This window comes from Anabas testudineus, chromosome 13, assembly GCF_900324465.2.
Source record: "Anabas testudineus chromosome 13, fAnaTes1.2, whole genome shotgun sequence".
Taxonomy (NCBI): Eukaryota; Metazoa; Chordata; class Actinopteri; order Anabantiformes; family Anabantidae; genus Anabas; species Anabas testudineus.
The window spans coordinates 9,701,608-9,722,594 of NC_046622.1; the positions used below are offsets into that span (position 1 = coordinate 9,701,608).

The 20,987-nt window shown below is 40.2% G+C and overlaps 2 protein-coding genes across 2 annotated transcripts in view; one reads left to right on the plus strand and one right to left on the minus strand.

Moving 5' to 3' along the window:
- Positions 1 to 694: 694 nt before the first annotated feature.
- On the plus strand, positions 695 to 13,226 carry gap43 (growth associated protein 43). The gene is made up of 3 exons (XM_026363457.1): positions 695 to 1,011; positions 7,873 to 8,524; positions 11,937 to 13,226. The coding sequence occupies exons 1-3, from the start codon at positions 982 to 984 to the stop codon at positions 12,014 to 12,016; spliced, it is 762 nt and encodes a 253-aa protein (XP_026219242.1). The 5' UTR covers positions 695 to 981; the 3' UTR covers positions 12,017 to 13,226.
- Positions 13,227 to 14,743: 1,517 nt separating this feature from the next.
- Positions 14,744 to 20,987, minus strand: part of lsamp (limbic system associated membrane protein) — a 160,606-nt gene continuing 154,362 nt past the window's right edge. Inside the window, exons 7-8 of the mRNA XM_026341770.1 lie at positions 20,270 to 20,418; positions 14,744 to 18,534 (exon numbers count right to left, since the gene is read on the minus strand). Coding sequence (XP_026197555.1) covers positions 18,437 to 18,534; positions 20,270 to 20,418 — 247 coding nt within the window. The 3' untranslated portion in view covers positions 14,744 to 18,436. The remainder of the gene's footprint in view (positions 18,535 to 20,269; positions 20,419 to 20,987) is intronic.

Genomic DNA, 20,987 nt, shown 5'->3' on the forward strand with positions numbered 1-20,987 from the left:
AGCGTTGGGTATGGGGGGGTTGGCGGTGTGTGACGTGTCCTCAGATCCTCGGAGTGTGTGTATGTGCACGTATGATGCGCGCTGCTCTCTTTCACACGTCTCTCCTGGCAAGAGCTGCTCCCGGCTGTGCCAGAAAACATGCTTTTGGCATCACCGTGGCAATTTGGACTGAGAGCTCACAGCCTCATAACACTAGTCTAAGATCCAGAGAGTCTGAGAGGGAGCCTGAGCAATCAGAGCAAGTGGCTTCCATTTGAGTGTCTCTTTTTCTTTTAAAAAAAAAAGAGACACCTCTTTTTGTGTGTGGAAGGGGAGGGAAAAAACAGAGAGGCAGTTATACTGCGGAAAGAAACAAAAATACCTAAAAACACAATAAAAAAAGATGTTAAGGCCACAAATTGGAGGTATCCAGTCAGTTATTAAGGGAGAACCTTTTCAGGGTGGGGCCGCAGCTTTTGCCGGAGCCAGGCTGAACGAGAGGAGGAGGAGGAGGAGGAGGGTGAGAAGATGTAGAAGAGAGGAGTGCTGATCTAAAAGAGGTGGGGGGGTTCATCACTATGAGCGAGAAGAGAAGGAGGAGGGGGATAGTGTGAAGGAAAGAGGGGAGGAGAGGAGGGATGGAGGGAGAGAGGCGAAGGGAGGGGTTTAAAGGGTGGGCTTGTAGTCATTGTCAGGCAGCGAGGAAAGAGAGAGAGAGAGAGAGAGAGAGAGAGGTGCGTCCAGGCAGACCGACTGAAGAGCGCGTGTGTGCAAACTGGGATGAGTAAATGCACTGGGCAGCTTAGCTGTTGATACAGCCAGAGAGAGCGAGCGTGCGCGCGAGAGAGAGAGTGTGTGTGCACGAAAGCGAGTGAGAGAGAGAGTGAGAGAGAGAGAGAGAGAGAGAGAGAGAGAGAGAGAGAGAGGGTGAGAGACAAGAAGTGAAAGGGAGGAAAAAAGGGAAGAAAGAAGCAGAGAAGAAAAAGAGAGGATACTACAACTATGCTGTGCTGCATAAGAAGAACCAAACCGGTAAACTGCTCTCATTTGCTTTCCCACTATTTTCAGCTCTTATGACAAAATGCTGCGTCTCAACTTTGAACTTTGTGATTATTGGTTAAGAGTCAGATTAGGGGGCTTGAGGAGAGATTTGAGGGAAACGTTGGTGTAATTTCCTTTGACTCCGGGCCTGGCTTGTCTTTGTAGAAGTCTATCCAAAGAGCCCAGACACGCCTAGTTAATGTGATTATCCCGCATGAATGGATGCTACCACAATGCCTTTCAGACCTCACACTGTACTTGCAGAGAGGCACGAGACTGTAACTCGATCTTGGGCATCTGGGCATTCCCTTTTATTGATCAAGCACTTGAAAAAAGTGAAAGATTATTGAAAGGCGCTTGATAGATTCTGTCTTGTGTCCATCAGAGCTAAAATGCTCCCTCATCTATTCTGGAGCCACTACTAAAATGAACTTAGCCGAATCTTTCATTGTTAACGATGCAACCCATGCATTTCTAATTGATGCCTTAAACGGGGGTCTTAGTGTCTTTTGTACTTCTGTTGTCTTGAGCAGAAACGGGTGGCACAAGAAAGTAAATTTCCACACTGAGGAGGAAAAAAAGGGTGGGGTATGGATTGAGTGAGCAGCACCATCATGTCAGTGGCCTCAGGGGAATACAATGGGAATAAATGAGTCTAAATGGATTATCATAGCCCTCCAGCTTTATAAGTGGATGCTGTCAATGGAGGGTACAATGAAGTGTGCACTCATTTAAAGGGTGTGAAAGGGTGGTGTTGGGTACTTTATAATAACACATAGCTATTCACAGTGGCAGGGAATAATAAAAATGGGTGTTGCTTTAAAGCGGGTGGGTCTGGACAGTCAAAGAGAAGATGGCACTCTCTTGAGCTTCACTTGTATTCCAGCAGCTATCATGGAGATTTTGTGTGATGAGGATCAGAGCCGGGTTCCTGCTGCTAAAACTGATTATGATTTTATCAGACCTCCTAGCACACTGGATTCCGATGGCACTTCATTGCTTTTTAAATGTCAGTCTGAGTGAGTCATATTAGCTCTGGCAAGGAGGACAGAGCGAAAGGAAGCAAGGCTTGCCAGTTGAAAGACATGCAGGATGCAGCGAGGCAGGCAGGCAGGCAGGCATGGAGAGAACAAGCGACAGGGTGGAGTGAGGCTGGCGCACATGGAGGAAGATGGAGGGAGTGCAAGAGGAGGAATGAACGAAGAACGAAGGGAACCTGATTGAAACAGAAACGGAGGTGAAATAATTAGATGGGGGGGATGTTGCAAGATATGGGGAAGGAAGGGAGAGGCAGGCAAGCAGCCAGGCAGAAAGAGAAAGAGGGAGAGAAGGTGGATGGTGGCTACAACCGACAGGAAATGTGCTGGTGACAGAGTAAGAGTTGGAGAAGGTGAGTAGGTGAGCAGGCGCAAAGGTAAGGATGATCAAAGGGGGTGGGAAACGTGAAGGAATAGAAGCCGGCACGCTGCTCACTGCAGCCATGTGGGTGAGGCACCGGCTTTTCCCACAGAACACCGTCAGTGCCTTCAGTGTGCGTGTCTCACCTCAGGGAAAAATACCCTCCCAGCCTATGAGCACTTATCCTCCCGCTCCTGCCTTTGAGGAGCAGAGGCATAAATTAATCCAGACAGACTCTGTGGGCTTCATGGATGAATGAGCAAAGAGCATGGTTTTTCTGCTTTAAAACACAACAGAGCTGCTGAGGGTCCTGCATCTGTGGAGTGTAAAGTGCGGCTGCAACATCTCCTCTATGGGAGTGGCAACTAGCCATTTATTTAAGTCTCAGTAGCTTCAGCCTCTAGTTTTAGTCTTAGTTTTGTGCAGCTATCAAAAATAAACTGCAGATCTTAAGATTAGATCCACCTTAAGTCCAAGTTCTTCTAAAATTCAGGCCTTCCTCCATGAGTAGGTCTATTTGAAGCTGTCATCCCCCACCTGATCCTTAATATTGAAAATCCCTCTCATAATTGCTCTACTTCAGCTCCACCCCGAACACCGTCCCCTTGTTCTCCTCCTAGGACCATGCCTGCCTCTATAGTCATAACTTGTGTCTGCTAATCCCCTTGCACTCAATGCCCTTTTGCCAGAGTCTGGCTTCAGCCACAATGCATATTTCCAGTTCATGCTTCATCCAACCCCAGCTCCAGCTATTCCATCATTCTCCTTGCCCCTCTCCACAGCCCCACTCCCCATCCTTTTCCCTGGACCCTATGAGATCAGTGACGATTGCGGAGCCTTTGTTCAGGCTGAGAGCTGGTGTAATTCAATTAAAGGCTGCTCCAGAGGATGTAATGACACCGGCATATGGCCACTTATTTGTTGCTGCGGAGCATCTTTTTCCTGAGCTGTTGTAAAAGAAACAGTGCATCCTTTAACATTGCTCATCAATGCACTGTCAAAGGGGCGAGAGAGAGCGAAAGAGAGCAAGAGAGAGATGGTGAGTGGGGGCTGTGGCAGTCACCACCTGAGCCCCCCTCTCCTCAACTGCAGGAGATAGCCGGCTAAAAGGGTGTGGTGCTTCGCTGTGTCTATGCGTGTGTGTGTGTGAGAGAGAGAGAGAGAGAGAGAGAGAGAGGGTGAGAGAGACAGAGAGATAATGAGTGGGTAGCAGTTAGCTGAGTGAGAAAGAGAATGAAAGGCGACAGAAAGAGAAAGAAACAGAGGGAGATATTCAGCAGTTGCAGACAGCAGCCAGTCTCTCTGGTGTCTGGATAGTTCCTGCAGAGAAATAGACAGCCATTGGAATCATGCTGGCATTTTTAAGAACGAGGTGTCATTGCAGGTAGTATGTGTGCCACCAGCAGGGTGGCTTATATTATATCCTCGCCTGCCTGGGAACTGTGGTAATATGACAAATGTTTTAGGGGATTTAAATGAGACCAAACACTGTTCTTACCAAGAATATCTGCTTTAATAATCACACATTTTCACCAATTACACATCAAAGTGAATGAACTGAAGGGCAATTATTTGAGCAACTGCACCTGTACGATTTGTGATAAAAGAGCAAAGCAGCGTTCTGTAAGTTCATCATTATAAAGGCCAATATTAAGTCATATATTTATGTCACCTCTAATAATGGCATTAAATCAAAGGCAGATGGGTAAGAGAAAGAGAGTCTTTCACTTTAATGGATCAGACTAATTAAAAATAAAAAAAAAACCAAACATGATTATATGCACACCTGGTGTATACATTAGCCCGAGCTGGTTGTTCAGCCAGCATTAACCACACTGCTTCATGTCTAACTTTCATTTCTCCTCCCCCTCTCCTCCTGAAACAACTCTCTAATTGCACTGGCACTGAGGCAGTTGGAAGGTGGTGGATTGTTACTGTGTGTCACTATGAGGGGGGGGGGGGGGGGGGGTAGGGGGGGGGGGGTAGGGGGGGGGTGGGGGGTGGGGGGGGGGGGGGTGGTTTGCGTGTGGCTATGGATCTGTCGGTAAAGCCATTGACTCTAGGGTGTGGTTCTCACGACAGCCAGTGCCCACCCAAGGACAGAAACAGACAGGGAGAGAGCACCGACTGCAGTTGATAGGCAAAGCTGTAATAGACACATCCAGCTGTCAGATAATGTACTGAGCACATTTTAGCACGGCCATTTATTACCTTTACAGACAGCTTAGGCAGAGGGGTTTGTCCTGTGCTGAATGCCACACTAATATTTAGATAAATTAATCTGTTGAGCTATTGCACATTAAGATTCAGAGCATGAAGGAAGCAGCCATTATTTGTCACCTACATACAAACTACAGCAAGCATTTAATGCTACTGTATATTGGACTCTAGCTGTTGTAATTGCAGGAGGATTGCATAATTGTCTGTTTTGCAGTCATGTAAGAAAATACTATTATATTGCAAACATACCACTCTGCTAGATAATACAAGCAGTTTTCAGTGGTTAATGTGGCGTAGCTATGGCAACCAGCAAGGCCATGTTCTGAGAGGAAACACTGCAGGATAATTGCAGTATGTTATTTGATTAACCTGATAATGCAAATATGTTGTCTCACTGCAAGTTAGTCAAGGAAGAGTTTGAGCGGTCATAGAGTCTAAGTGTTAAGACTTAAACAGAGTGTACCTTGTGGTGTGTTGTACCTTTGGGAGTATGCTGTATTTATGAATGAAAATGTGTGCCGCACAGACACGGAGTGGAATAGCGCCTGCAGGAGGATACGTGACCAGGGTTCAATTAACAGTCAGTCTTCAAGAAGCAAATATTAAAGGATGTGCAGTCATTTTTGTACAAATAATATTAGATTTAATGTATTACAGCTCCTATTCATTAACCACAGGTGACTGTTAAACATGCATAACAAACATAGTTAATTTTGACAGTGAAAGCTCTTTAGTGAACCAAACGGGCCATAGAAACACACTACAGCAGTCAAAAAATCCCAGCACAGCACTTCTGAAGGGTGATGCACAGACAAATATCAATAATTCAAATGATGATGCTACAATTGTGGTCAAACCATGATGGCAATCTTTCTCTCCTGTCCTCATACACTGATATGAGATCACTTGGCACTCTGCTGGTATTTTTATTACATTTGCACTCACACACACCCAGATCTCTAATGTAAATGACATCCTCTCGGTTCCAATAGTGATGTCATACCCCTATATTCCCAAACACCCTCATCCATCGCTTCCTTTTTGCTCTGACTCACTGTATGCAGCCAGTAAGTAATTCTATTTAGAGTTAAGTGCTCGAGTCAAAAATTTTGGCAATTGTCAGCACCCATGAGATCAGATATTATAAAAGTCCTGTAAGTCACCAGAGACCTGCAAAATATTAAGAGCAGAGGGCGTGCCAGTGGTGCTTTGTCTGTCTCCATGCAGGTTATATGCTTTAAATGCAAGTTTATTTCCTCACTTAATTGCAAATAGTTTTTTTTAGTCTTTACTTCAGGTTTTAAATATTACTAAATTCAATAAGCAGTGTTAAGGCTCTGGAAATCTACCTCTAACAGCCAGCACTACTATGATGTTTTTTTAATATAACATTGCACAAAATTGCTTCAGGAAGATGGTATATATATTAAGAATTACAGAACGGCCCCAGGCAGGATTTACACCCTGAACTCAGAGGATCGCATGTGAATAAAGGTGGAGGAGGTGAATATACCAACACAGCTGCACCTTGGCCTCACTGCTCCAATATTGCACTGACACACTGACCCTGAAGAAGACATGTTGGTTTAGGGCCTCTGGCTCTTAAATCATGTCACATAGATGTGATTCCTCACACAGCCAGTTGCCCAAGTCAGATCTCATTCACAGCATAATGATGCTCCTAGAATATCACAAAATAGACTGATGGATGTAGCTACCGAGTCACATATTGAAAACCATTTCTACTGAAACTCGCTGACCCTAAACAAGATGCTACTGCTCGGTGGCACAGTCTGACTGCATTCATTGATACATACACAAACATACAACCCCCCACTGGCCTCACACCACACCCTGCCACTACATCACACAAAACCCCTCCTTAGCCATGCTGATTTATGTGTTCCTATTGGCCTGCTCCCCTGAGGGGGTCAGGTGCGTTGCCAATCAGGGTGACATATAGCCCTCCATAGCACCAACCAGCAAACAGCGCTGTGATGAGTTAGCACTCTGGTTGTCAAGGTAACCTTTGATAGCTGGGAGGGGTATGGTAGTGAATGCTGAGGAGATTCAAGCAGGCAGCTTGTTCCCTAACAGCCACAATTGGAGCAGTAGAAAGCTACTGTAGAGAGGGAACGGCCTCATTATTGAACATTTATTTCTTCTTTTCTATTCACAATTTTAAGGATATCGTGCCATAGAGATGTTTTATATTTAGGCTTAATGTTAACAAGAGGACATAGAATAACTGCAATAAATCCCTACAGTCGTTTACCATGTCCTAAATCCAAATGTATCCAGTTGAATAGGTGCAGACAGTTATACCACACATATATCTTTTATTGTTGTCATTCATAGTGACACCAAATCTCCCTTTTCTATTATCTAGCCAATCAAATGACAAAGCCTTGATACCTGGAAGAAAGAAAAAAAAAAAAAAACACACACTCAAAACCATTCAGTTCTGCAGCCTCCTCATATTATCATTTGGCTAAGTGATGCTGCACTGCTTGCATGCTATTTGACAATTTGTGTTTGCTTCGTGTTGCTTATTCACGTTCATTTATGGTGCACATTTAAAGCTTTTTATTGGTTGGACCTGTGCTGGACAGTGTTTTATCTTGATTTGTTTGCCTATTCATTTTGAATGTACTGATTTATTTTGTTTGCTCATCATTCATTCATTTGATTTGATTTGATTTCTTTTCATTAGATTTATATGACTCATAGCACAACCCACTATTTGATGGACAGCTATGGACCCAGTTGCCTAAGGTAATATCATTGAACCCCTTTCCCCTCACACCGTGCACTGCTCCTAACCCTGTTCCTCATGCATTTGTAAACCTTTATTCAATTCTAAACCTGTCCTGACATCTTACCCCAACTGCTCCTGATCTTTAATTCTACAATAATAGTTATTATAATAGTTATTAATATACCCCTTTAAAAGTTAGCTAACTACCTAATGTTATAATATATACTTTTGTCTTTTTTGTCTTCTGATCTTTTACTTTATTACATATTTAATAAATCCCTGCTGGGATTCTAAGTACAAATAAAAATATTCCATGGTATTTTAGGATGATCTTCAAACTACATACCACCACATTAGAGGAATAGTCTAATGTGTAAAAAGGCTTTTTAAAAACCAATACATTTCCTTGGTAGTCTCCAATAGACACATACATGTGCTTCACATGTTGATCTGCTGTATTTCCTCTTGGCTACCAGGTGGAGAAGAATGAGGAGGCGGACCAGAAGATTGAACAGGATGGTACCACCAATAAACCCGAGGACAAGGCCCACAAGGCTGCCACCAAAATACAGGCTAGCTTCCGTGGACACATAACTCGGAAAAAGATGAAAGACGGAGAGGAAGAGAAGGAAGGAGACAGTCCTGCTGCTGCAGAGGAAGCAACAGAGGGAGGAGAGGAGGAAAAGAAAGCAGAGGGAGAGGAGACACTTGCAAAGGAGGAGGAAGCTGCAGGAGAGGAGGCCAAGAAGGAGGAAGAGGAGACAAGCCAAGCCAAAAGCCCAGTGGCAGACAAGCCAGATAACTCTCCAGCAGCTGCTGCTGCCTCTCCTTCAGGCGCAGCTACGTCTACTGTAGCGGCTGCCCCAGCTGCTACCTCTCCTACGGCTGCTACAGCACCCTCTGAGCCCCAAAAAGAGGAGCCAAAGGCAGAAGAAAAAGCTGAGGAGAAGCCCAAAGATGTGGAGGCCCCAGTGGCGGCAGCCAAGAGTCCCACCACAGCCACAGCTGAGGAGAAGAAAGAGGAGAAGAGTGAAGAGAATAAGGAGGAGGCCAGACAAGCCGATGTGCCTGCTGCTGTCAGCCCAACAGCTGAGAAGGAGGAGCCTAACCAAACAAAAGATAAACAAGGTACGAATATTATTCTAAAGCCATTATCTTCAATTCATCACAGTAGTAATCATTAATAAAAAAATATTTCTTTGGCACATACACACATGCCAAATAAATAAAGCCAGTCTGAATAATTTAAGGTCATCTAAATCAAACACAACTTTTTGCACATGTTTGCAAAGAGTTAAAAGACGAAAATAGTTCCAGACACTATTACCGATCAAGATTTTAGGAAATTACTTACTGGAAAAGGCTTTTAAAGAAGAATAGGCAAACTTTCCCATAGTTCACTTGGCAGCCACTGCAGGAAATAACTGCTTGTTGAGACTTTGGGATTTAAAGATTTTTTGGCACTGCTCCATTATTCACTGGTTAACACCAGGACACAGCTCACTATTATACTAGACAGCTGTGTATCTCAGTGTCTGCAATATGATGAGGCAAAGATAGGGATAGAAATACCGGACGGGAACCGTTCAGTGTTTGAGAAGAATGATGTTGTATAACAGGCCAGTGCTATCTTGGACATGATTATTGTGAAGAAACACGGTTCTATTGTTTGGTTAATAAAAAGACTTTAGGTTGTGTAAAAGGTTCATGACCATTTCACAAGGGCTCATAAGATTTTCATGATAACGGGAGCAACATATTAAAATTGGTGCTACAATAATATATTTGAAAACACAGTGGCGAATTGATGGTCCCATTAAATACACACGTCATAGCAGTTCAAAATATTAATATCCGTACTGTCTGGACACCAGCCAGTAGATTTAAAAGCTATAGTAGAACATGTACCTAAGAAGAAATGCAATGAAATTATAACATGGAGGCAACTCGCTCTCACAACATACACTTGACATGACCTCATTCTGGTCCAAGGACTCTCAGACTGGGTCAGACAGGTATATAATGGAGCATGCTCAATCTGGAGTAGGTGGGGGTGTGAGGTGGGAAACACACACACACACACACAGTTACACTACACAGAAACTAGGTCACCTAGGTAGCACTGCCTCCCTGTTGTCATAGTTACCACCACGATGGGATATCTGGCCTGCATGGAACAGAGTGGGGATAACAGGTGCTCTGATTTAAATGAATGATTAATTATCCCTACTGGTCATGATCCACACCAGGGAAGTCTGTCACAAACAAACACTACTTGACAAAGAACTGCTAATTAAGGAATGAGCTGCATGCTTGAATCTGGCTGCAATCTGCTTTACCAATTGAGTTGACTCAGAGAACAAATGAATATTTATAAGTAAGTCACTAAGTCAAGGTTTGTCAGCTCACAGACCAGAGATGAATGCACAAGAACGCCAGGTACTCTGATTTGACTGAATAATTTATAAGGTAGCCTAGATATGAACCAGATTCTCCACCAAGTCTGTGACACTGACTCCTCTTAGTTACATCTAACCAAATTGTTAATGATTAGCAAATCATGATGACATAGTACTGTATATCCACATATGAAATAACAGCATAGTGCTTTAGACAATATAAAAAAGTAAAATATATTTAAAAATTGTATTTATAAAGTAAAAATGGCCTATAGTAAGAACTGGTATTTTCTTTGAGCAGTAGCACATGATAAAAAAAATGGAAGTGTAGTAGCACAATACTGTTATTTATATGATCAGTGTTGAACCAAGGAAATATCTTTGTATTCCTTTTAGGTTATAGACGGTACAAGAAACCAATGCAGGAATTTTTGTTTGTGCTAGTTTAAACTGAGCCAATGAGCTGACATGGAAACATAAATTCCTGGTGCAATGTAAAGTATTAAAATGTAGGCTCTAAATTTTCTTAAGAGAGTAAAGAGAGAAGATTTTTAGAAGTCTGTGCCATCTCAGTTTCAGTAGAGTTGACACCTCAGAGTGAATATTGAAACTGGGCTTAAGGATGATGACCACTAATGGCACCATAAAAAGAGTGAAAAGTATTGGACCTAGGATAGAGCCCAGTGGCACTCCAAATGTCCATTATTTATAATAAGCAGCTTTAAACTGAGAGATATGTTATGGTACAAAACCACAACAAATTACAAATGCAAATGAAATTTAGAAAAAAGTAATTTGCGTACAAAATACGTATTTAATGCTGACTGATGTGAAGTTTTTGTACTCCTATTTGCTTTGAAAATTGCACGGTAAACTATGAGTAATGTTCTCATTAACAGTTTACTGAAACAATTTTTATTTGCAAACGCATCAGCAATACTAAACAAGCATGTCAGCTAGTGACATTACTGATGTAGATAACTGAGGTGCACTGATGTAAAAAAAAAAAAAGGGTTAACGCCATGTAAATTGTTTAAAACTGTATTTGCATCACACAGATCAGTGACTGCAGAGAAGGACATTGTCCAGTCTGTCATACTAGCTAACAAACTAATTACCTCTTACCTGGAAGATCTGCTATGACTCATGCTGCCTTGAGTCACACATACCAGCATTAACGCTTGATTGCCCCACTTCTCCTTCTTTCTCTCTGCCTCGCCCTCACACACTCGCACAGACAACCATGCCCACACACATGCACTCCATCACCCCAATCTCCAATGCAATGATGTCATTCTTTGATGTCTCCTCTCTCTATTAAAGAAGTATGAGATCACCGGCATATGACATCATTGTTCTCAGGGCACTTGGTCAAGAACAATGAAATTAAGATTTTATTATTTTTAGGCAATGACTAGATATAATAAATATATTTTAGCAGCAGAATATCATACATTAGAAATTATAATAGATTAACAGAAAAAAACATAAATCACTAGCACGCAACAAACATGTTTCGTAATGGCTTAGTGATGTATCATTGATATGTAATCCACCACTGGATGTTTTCACAGCTTAGTTCACTGTGGGCATCACACAGTATCAAATGTGACAAGCTGAGATACTGCTGTTAGCTTTGTGTTGTCAGTTCAAATGCTTGATGCGTCCAGTAGGAGCACTCTCTTCCTTTATTATTTAAAAAGCCAATGTGGGATTTCAGACGTTAGGTTGCATCTTCTGACTGATGTGTTCTCTCAGATTCAGTAGAGTTGACACCTCAGAGTTATGTAGTTGTATTTGTGTATTTTCTCCAGAATGAAGAAATCCATTTTCATGATTTTTTTATGTTAACTTATGCTTTTATTCTTATGAAGAATCATCTGAGTTGATATATTTAAAAGCTGATGTGTGAAATCTTTGATGATCATCCTAAAAAACTCAAAATTAATGAGATAAAAATGAAATAACACAAATTAAAAACTAATATCCATAGGCTAATTTTCTCTCTTTCTTTTTCTTATCTCCAACTCACCTTTTATCTCTTGTGTTCCCCTTCTTTTCACCCTTATATCTCAATTTCCCCCCCTTGCTTTGCCTTTTTCTCTTTGCACACTTCTTCCCCCTTTTCTCCGTCCACACAGATGCTGCAGAGGAATCTAAAGCAGAGGAGGCCACCCCGGCAGATGCCGCTGCAGAGGCCACTGAGTCCAAGGATGACTAAGGCAAAGTCTAACCTAAAGAAAGCAGAATTAAGAGTATGAAGAATAACACAAAAACAAAAATCTAAAAAGGTTACTCTTTGCCTTCCCAACATGAAGGCAGTCCGTTTCTATTTGTTTGTCATTTTTTGTGTGGCAATGATTTTCTCATGTTGGGGGAGTTTCCAGCGTGAAGTTTTTTGGCTCAAGCTAATACTATCAGCAAGTGGTGATGATGATGATGATGATGTTGATGTTGTTGATGATTTAAAAAAATGATTATTACTTTGATAATGATGATGAGGAGAAGGATTTGATTTGGTATTACTATTTAATATACGTGAAGCAATGGAATAACTGACCCAACTGGATATTTACACATTTAAAATGCATTGCCAATGCAACACACTTTATTTGCATTGCATTGCAACCTTTTCTAAACTTATATTGCAAGTAAAATCTGTTCTGCAAATGCACACATAAAAGCAAGCTGGTTATAAAGTGTAACTATAGTTTTCAACACGCAAGTGTATTGAGAACACGCCAAATAGAAAACAGACTGACACATCCAATAAAAAACAGAATGTACAATTAAATGTGTGATATTTCCAGCTGGGCAGCTTTATTCTGGATCCAAAACCAACATATACAGGACAATATTATTACTCTCTCTCTATTCTGCTTGACTCGATCAAGCTCGGTTTACACCCCTTTTACAAACTCTGGTTACTTACAGTACATTTACAATAAAGGACCTGTTGCCATTTAAATGACATGATCATATAATAAACTATAGAAAACAGCTATAGTATTGATGTAACTGGCTCTTACATAAAGATTTGTGTTCTGCCAACCAAACGTGAGAACAGTAGCATGAACCATCGAACCAGATGCATGATGGGAACTCTCCCTCTGAGAGGAACTTTTTCGCAGTCACAAAAACTTAAGAGGTGTGGCGGCTTCTTTTTGATGTCTTTGGTGTTGTTATGACAGTTTATATGAATTGGAAAAAAAAAATACTCTTGCACTGATGTTACGAAAAAAGTAAAAATAAAAATCAAACGAAGAAACAAACAACAACAAAAAAAAAAAGACTAACTTTTCCTATGTTCCAGTGAGTGCAATGTCCAGTTTCAACCTTATCAAGGAGTTCAAACTTGTGAGAAAAAAAAATATGAAAAAATAAAAATGGTTTCAATGTCTGTTTTCAAAATAAAGCAAATGTGCCAATTACCATCATACACTGTGGAGTTTGTTTAAAGCCGAGGTAACGTTTGCTGTTCCCTTCAGTGGGCAGAATATGGGGCCAACACAAGAGTCAGATGAGGTGATATCACTGCGATATAGCCAGCAGCTGATTATCACTGGTTAGCATAAAGACTGGAAACAGGGGCAAACAGCTGTGAAGCTGTGTGAAGCTAAAGAAAAAAAGAATGTACCTTACTAAAAAGTCATTAGACACTTCTCTACAGAAACTAGTGTAATAAGGATGTGTGGGACGGTTCCTTGACTGGCCGCACATCCCTGTCACTCTTATAAGTAAGGTGTTTATTAGCAAGCTTTAACTGCTTTAGATGTAGTTTTATTAGTAGAGGCAATGTTTATGAAGGGAACAACACACAATTTAGCATTTTGGCCTGGAATTATCTTGGTTATATTCTAATTTGAGAAAAGAAAATAATAAAAACAAGATAAATCTGGTTATCTGCATTCCCATGTAAGTCATCCTAACAGTATACATAACAGTTTCTAATCATATATGTAGGGTTCACTGAGGTGGTTATTCTGGACCTATAGGAAATAACATGACAACTTCTGCTACCTGGGTTTGTTCATTTGTTGTTGTTAATTAGAGATGCTAGTATGCATGTGTACATGCTAATACAGAGACATAATTGTTTAAAGGATCATATTAAACCTATATTTACTATATATACATTAAAAAGATTGTTAATATTACACTTTTTTTCTGTCTGGATAAGACAGCATACAACGTACGTGTAAGCAATTGTAACATCCAGTGTACAACACAGTAAATCCCAACTTCAATACAAACATATGACTGCCACGCAAGTACAGGTGGTTAATAGGAATGAGGATCACTTCCCTGTAAAGTTTAAATTGCCATCATCTTTACTTTACCAAACCTTCCAGTCCTTCACGTTGGAAATAAATAACACTGTGCTGAGCAACCCCCATAGAATAGTTTAAGATTAGATATTGTACTCAGAGACCCCCCAACTGCTCTTGCAGGAAATTCTGAATGTTCCTCATCTGCTTCACTGGCCACGTTTTCCCAGCTGGTGTGGGGGTTTGAGCTGGAAACCGAGCAGCTACAGATTTGTTTTCCCAACCCTTGACACTGTTACTTCCCTCGTTCATCTTAAGAGTCAGAGGCAAATAATGCAAAAAAAAAAAAAAAAAAAAAGTCTGCAAGTCTGCAAATATCGTAAAAGGTTAGAAGCATAATTTGGTTTGCTCTGACACCTAGTGGAGAAACATTTCACTGCAGCGGTTCTGTGGCAATAAACCGCAGCCACATGATAAAAATAAATAACTGAAGCCTGTGCCATATAGTCATTAGTGTGTGTCCATATGTGGTGGTGGTAACACCAATCTTACCTTTCATCATCTGGAACATCCGCTTGTTGATGAACAGAATCTCTGTGGTATTTTTCACACTTTTCGAGGACAAAAATGTCTTCCAGAGAGAATATAACAATACATATATTATTTTATTTGCATGTTACATGGTGATAAACACAACAGTACCATTAAGATTCAGTGTGTTCCAAGCTATCTTCCAAAAACCAAACAAAAAAACAAACAAACAAAAAAAACAAGGTTACTTTCCCCAACATCTCAAGTCACATTCAAATACAGAACATTAAATGCAAACTTTATTTTGAACATTTTCTTTTATACCTTTATTACATTTAATTTTTTCAAAACTAACTGCAGTTACCTTATGCCATAATAAAGTAAAGTAAAATAGAAAAGAAGGGACATTGCTGCGTCATAATCCATGATTGAATCTTAATTTCCCAAAGGGAAGTACAAACGTGATAGTTACATTTTTTTTTTTTTTGTTGAAAACTTTCAATGTGGAGTTGTATAAACACGATCGTATGGATTTGCTGACTTTACAACATTCTACTGTAGAAATATCATACTGTATATACACACAGAGGATGAAAAGAAAAAAAAACAATCTAAACTTAGAGGGTTATCACTGTAACCATAGCTCAACAGAACGTAGAAAGTTAGCTGCTTGGCCAACTCATTATGTTTCTCATGCCTCATGTATGTCACCTATCAGGTGGGTTAATACCAGTGAACAGTATCAGATGAATACACACTCGCACATATGTAAGCCAGTTTTTTTTACAGTGAAGCGATGTTGATGTTTTGAGGCAATGCTCAACAGTAAACTAGAAGGTCGGTCTACAGGGGTTGGTGCCGTGTTCATAGGCTGGCTGCTGGTCTCTATGAGCAATGGAAAGACTGTATTTTTAAGTTTCTTTATGCTTCATGGATAAGACAGAGCTTCATGGCTTTTATATGCTGTAAGTGGTTTTAGTACATTAGTCAGTGCTTATTGGCTGGTTTTAGCCTGCGTGGACACACCGGGACGTGAAAATAACCTGAACTGCAGAAGGCTTAGACAATGATAGTCGATTTATTATCCTTTAAAGAAGGTTTACTTCCACTTTTTGCCTCGATGCGCCAAACTCCAACCATCATGGATCTCAAGCAGGGTACAATAAACCAATAAAGGTTAAACACAATTTTGAAATAAATGACCCTGTTCTGGTTGTCTATTAGGGTATCCTCAAACCAAAAAAAAAAAAAAAAAAAAAAAAAACGAAACAAAACCTTTGTCTGAGAGTCTGCCCAAGGCCAGCATTGCTCTGCCCTGAGGTTTTATTTGTATCCGACACACACTAAGACGGACAGACTTCCTGGTATCACAGGCCGCTCTCATGCAAGCAGATCATAAAGAACTATCCCACCACAGCTTCCAGACCACTCAATTGTAATTACAGTAAGAACACAGCTTCTGATGATAAACTGAATTCCTCAAGTATGGGCAAGCCTGAGGCTAAATATCAGTCTGCAGAAATATAATATATTAGAAAACATCGGGCTATTCCACATAAAGTGGATACACAACGGTCACTTGCTCATTTGAAATAATAAACATAAAAATAAGATGATAAAAGCATAAAAACAAGCAGCTTTCATATCACATCCAACACTAAGCACTTCGACTGTTAGATCTTGTTTATGTAGAGGCTGATAGAAATTACAGAAATGTTGTTTTACATTTTTAAATGTATTAGTTCGCATCCAATTCTGGCCTGTTTCAGTCTCTGTACATTTCTACTTTTCACCCACACGAAAATTAGTCTGATCAGATGGCATCACTGCAAATTCACACTGCCGTAGCCTCAGAAGCATTTACAATGAAAACACTGGGAACAAGTCTTTTAATGTACGATGACAAGGATGACATTAATTACATGTGTGTTTTACAGTACTAGTACTATCTTGCCTTGGTTGTTAGAACACACATCCAGGATGGGATCCAGGATGAGGATCAGAGCTGCGAGCTGGAGTCCATTAACTATGTCATAGCAGGTCAAACTAAATGGCAAAAAAAGCCAGTTAATAGTGCACAGAATGAGCAATTCTCACCACAACAGCAATGACCTCTCAGCTGTTTCCTGAAAGAATTGCACTGTTTCAATGGTCTCCTTCTTGCAGGTTTTAGAAAATATTGACACAATTTGGTCATTTGGAAATAAATTCTGCAATAAGCCAAATAGATTTTGTTGTAGAACGTGTAATATAACAATATTATTCTGTTGTCATTCTAATATATTGGTGTAACCATTTAGCATTTCTTCTCATACTGAATTCCTGGAAGATGGACAAGCTAATTATAAACCCATTCCCTCCCATCACATTCCCTTTAACATAATGTAAGCCAACATTTGTTTTGTCAAGCATAGGTATAATGCAGGGTTGTCATTTCAAGAGATCTATGCCTTATCCATCCTTTAATTGCTACCCTATTCAGAGACATGGACACATAAAATCTGCCTTTTCATATTGTATACGGACATTTGGATTCAAGTATATATACACAATGAGGCAAAGACAAAAAAATAACCTCAATTTCAATATATTATGAATTGTTCTTTATAATTTCATATTAAACCACACATACTTTTTTTGAAAGAGAAAAACTATAAAGTAAGTCATTCATTGGTGTCATACATTGTTATCCAATTTTCAGCAGTACAGAAAAATCATCCTAAAACTCAGAAACTAAAAGCAAACACTGTTTGTGGGACAGCGTATGTAACTAAATGTGGTGCAACCAAGACAAACAGCACTAACAGTGCCTCTGTTTCCTGTTGTTCCAGTAGCAGAACAAGTCATCCTATCATAGAGAAATACAAAATTGTATGTACAGTACTGTATGTATCATTAGAACCTACTGTGTTTCTTTTTCTTTTGAAGTGACAGTCCTGCTGTTGCAAAAAAGAATAAAAAAAAAACAAAAGAAATGGGGTTTTCATTTGGAATAAAGGCGAGTGAGCCAATGAATGACAGCGTAGATATTTATCACCAGATAAAAGCATTTCCTTCTACTAGTAATCTGCATACTTAGCCTCAGTAGGATCAGGACGATTCTGTTCACTGCATCCTCAATTTCTGGTTTTGGTGTAAACAATCCAAGTGTCTACAGCATCTTAAAACATCGTCGCTGATTGGAGAGATACCTGGCAAATGTTCTGTATCTGGGTTTCAGTGTGGTAGCATCAAATTATGTTAGCACAGACTTTAATATTAGGCTCTAGTCTCATTACAGAATCCGCTGCAGTTTTTCCCTTTCATTTCTGGAGGTGTTAGTTTCAAATCATTCCGTATATATTTGGCAGAGCGTTTGCATGTTGCCCATTAATACACTGGCTAAATACAATTTAAGTTAACATTATGCATCTATGAAAGTAAGAAAGGAATACAACTTTCATCTTCAGTACTTCAGCCCCTGCGAGTTGCTTCGGCGTTTCATTCCTATGAGGACAAAAATACAACAAATTCCAAACCCATTCCAGACCCCGAATACAAGATATAGCAGAAACAAACAAACAAACAAACAAACAAAAAGAATCACTGTTTGCTTGCTCTGTCCTTCATATGACTGTTTTTTGTTGTTCTTATAACATTTTACTTATAACCCTTCGCTTTTTGTATTATCTGTAAGCAGTGTTTGAGAGCACGTAAGGTTTTTGTATCATGATGCAAACAGTCTGGGCGGGGAAAGGCGGGACAGTTGGTAATAAGGTAGCAATTAGGATGTTGGTGAGCAGGAGAAAAGGAAGAGGAGGTGGGGCGGGGGTGGGCGGAGGACGAAGAGGAGGACAGTGGTATTAACACTTGAAGAAAAGGCAGGCGAAGGATGCCAACAGGAGCCACAGTGATTGAGATACACAGGCAGAGCCGTTGATATCTCGACCTGTCCCAGGTCCTGCACACACAGAAAGAGAGAGAGTTTTAACTTACAGTGGTGGTCAGAGTCAAAGCTCACTGCCTTGCAGACCCATTTTATATACAACAATCACTATAAACTGTTTCTAACTATTGCCATAAAACTACATATTGACATTTGTACCTCATCTGAGTCGGCAAATACAATAAATGTCACATAAATTAAGCATTTAAACAAATTAGCTGGAACCTGGCTGAGGACAAACTTTAGATGTGTAGAGACATCTGGTGGCGGTACTGTGGTACTGACCCAATTAACGCATGACAGTACAAGAAAGAAATAAATGGTAGAAATAAACACTGCAACTTATAAAAACATGCAGAAAGGAACAAAGCAATCTTTAATAATCTGACATTTCCATTTAGAAAAGTGCTGCATGTCCACGATGGCTCATGATGTTCAATCAATCGGTCAAAATAAACAAACTATCCGAGATAAATGCAACTACAGTGTTGCTCCATAACAGATGATGACATGTCAGCGCTGTGTTCACAGCTTGTTTCCGCTGCCCCAAAGTGGCCGAAAAATTGAACTGAATTAATTGAATCTTTTCATAGCTTTTAAATGTTGGCAGAGACAATACAACACTTTCCCCCATCAGAATTCGCCCACTAAAAGCCATGTTAAATATATGGTCATTGGTCTGTATTGTGTATGGCGCTGCTGTTTGAGTGCCAAATTGAGATGGAGTGGAAACCATGTCCAACTGGCTCAAACAAGCACTTTGCTAGTTGGGTTTTGGAGTGCATGGAAAACACCTGCTGTGAAATCACTGATGGGTGTGGGGCCAGAAGTGCTTCAAAGTGTTTTTGCGCCTTTTTGTAATTTAGTGAAACAGCTGTCTTTGATATATGTAAGCTGCTTAAAAGTCGATTGTTAAATAGTAAATTCAGTGTTCTGGATATAGAAATGAATCAGATATTTCAGATGTCTAATGTGGTGGAGTCAGTCACAGTGCCAGATGAATCTTGAGCACATTTTGGCTCAACCATTTACCAAGTACATTGCCCTCCAGTGACCAAAAATCAATGACACAATTTGAAATTGCACACCATTCGTCTGCTTAAGAAATGTATCACAGCAATTCTCCATCAAGGTAATAGAAAATTAGATTTTGTACATTTAGTGATTAACATATCGGTCTGAGTTGATGTACAAACCCTGAACATTAATTTACTTCACCCACATATCAGACGTCACCTTCCATCTTAAGCCACATTCCTGGATTTCCATGAGGACACACACACACTCGCACACATACACAATATTCTGTCATGCAGCACTGAGTGAAGCATTAGCCAAATGACTAAAAATTACAACAGCATGGTTTTACTTTTTACACTAGCTTCCAGTTGTTCAGCTCTTGCAGTGAAGCTTAAAAAGAATCATATAAAACCACGGGGAACTTGCTCCCTGCTGATTTTCGATGATTCAGTGGGAAAATTAGTTTAATAGAATTCACTTCAAACACTTCAAAGTCATCCTGTCTCACCTTGAAACTCGGTGATTTGAATGATGGATTGTTCGAACATGGCGTAGAGGCGATACTTGGCATGATACGTTATGGTCAATACTTCATCTGCATAACAAATAAAATCCCTACAGCAGCCACAGTCACATCTGTGGCACTGTATATGGTCAATAAAACCTAATAATCTCCCATTTGGGATTTCAGTGGTGAAGCGAAGTGAATAACAGTTGTTTCTGTACTCACTATAGAGGAAAAGGCTGGCATTCTGGACGCCCAGTCGGTTGGAGGCCACACAGGTGTAGTTCCCGTAATCCTCTTCAGTAACATTAGCAATCACGAGGACAGTGGTAGTGCCAAGGATTTGGATGTTGATGCCCTGGGTATTGGACAGCCTGGATAGGAGAGACATACAAAAGTGAGGGTATGTTAAGTAAAGTACAAAGTACAGTTTCTGTACAGGAAAGAGAGATTTTACCTTTTTTTTTATTTTTCTTTACACAAATTATCTTGGATTTTGATCAAAAGAGAAGACACACTTCATGTATTCTGTACAATTAGTCATAACCTACTTCTGGCTTAAAATTAGATTTGATTATCAGCCTTACAGCAGCATGACACTTTTCACAATGTGTTTGAAAGGATTCAGCTGTATTTCTGACGGTGGTGTGACATCCCGGAGGTGCTGCATCTTCAACGTACTGTCATATACATCTCCTAACATTATCCTAGCATATTAATCATGATATAATTCAAATTCTGTCAACATCTAAAATTTCTGCTGAACTTATTTCTATGAAAAATAGATTTCATACATATTTTATTTGCACATTAAGTCTGAATGTTTCTGTAAAACTAAAATGAATTTCTCGCTAAACATGGAAGGGCAACAAGAGTCTGAATGCAAACCACTGAACTCAAACATGAACAAAACCTTAGAACAACTTACTCAAAAAGTAATAGA

Excerpts from the sequence above, each read along its gene's own strand:
- gap43 (XM_026363457.1), top strand. The coding sequence starts at position 982 with ATGCTGTGCTGCATAAGAAGAACCAAACCG. Across the intron at positions 1,012-7,872 it reads GCATAAGAAGAACCAAACCG|GTGGAGAAGAATGAGGAGGC; the intron begins GTAAACTGCTCT and ends CTTGGCTACCAG. Across the intron at positions 8,525-11,936 it reads CCAAACAAAAGATAAACAAG|ATGCTGCAGAGGAATCTAAA; the intron begins GTACGAATATTA and ends CCGTCCACACAG.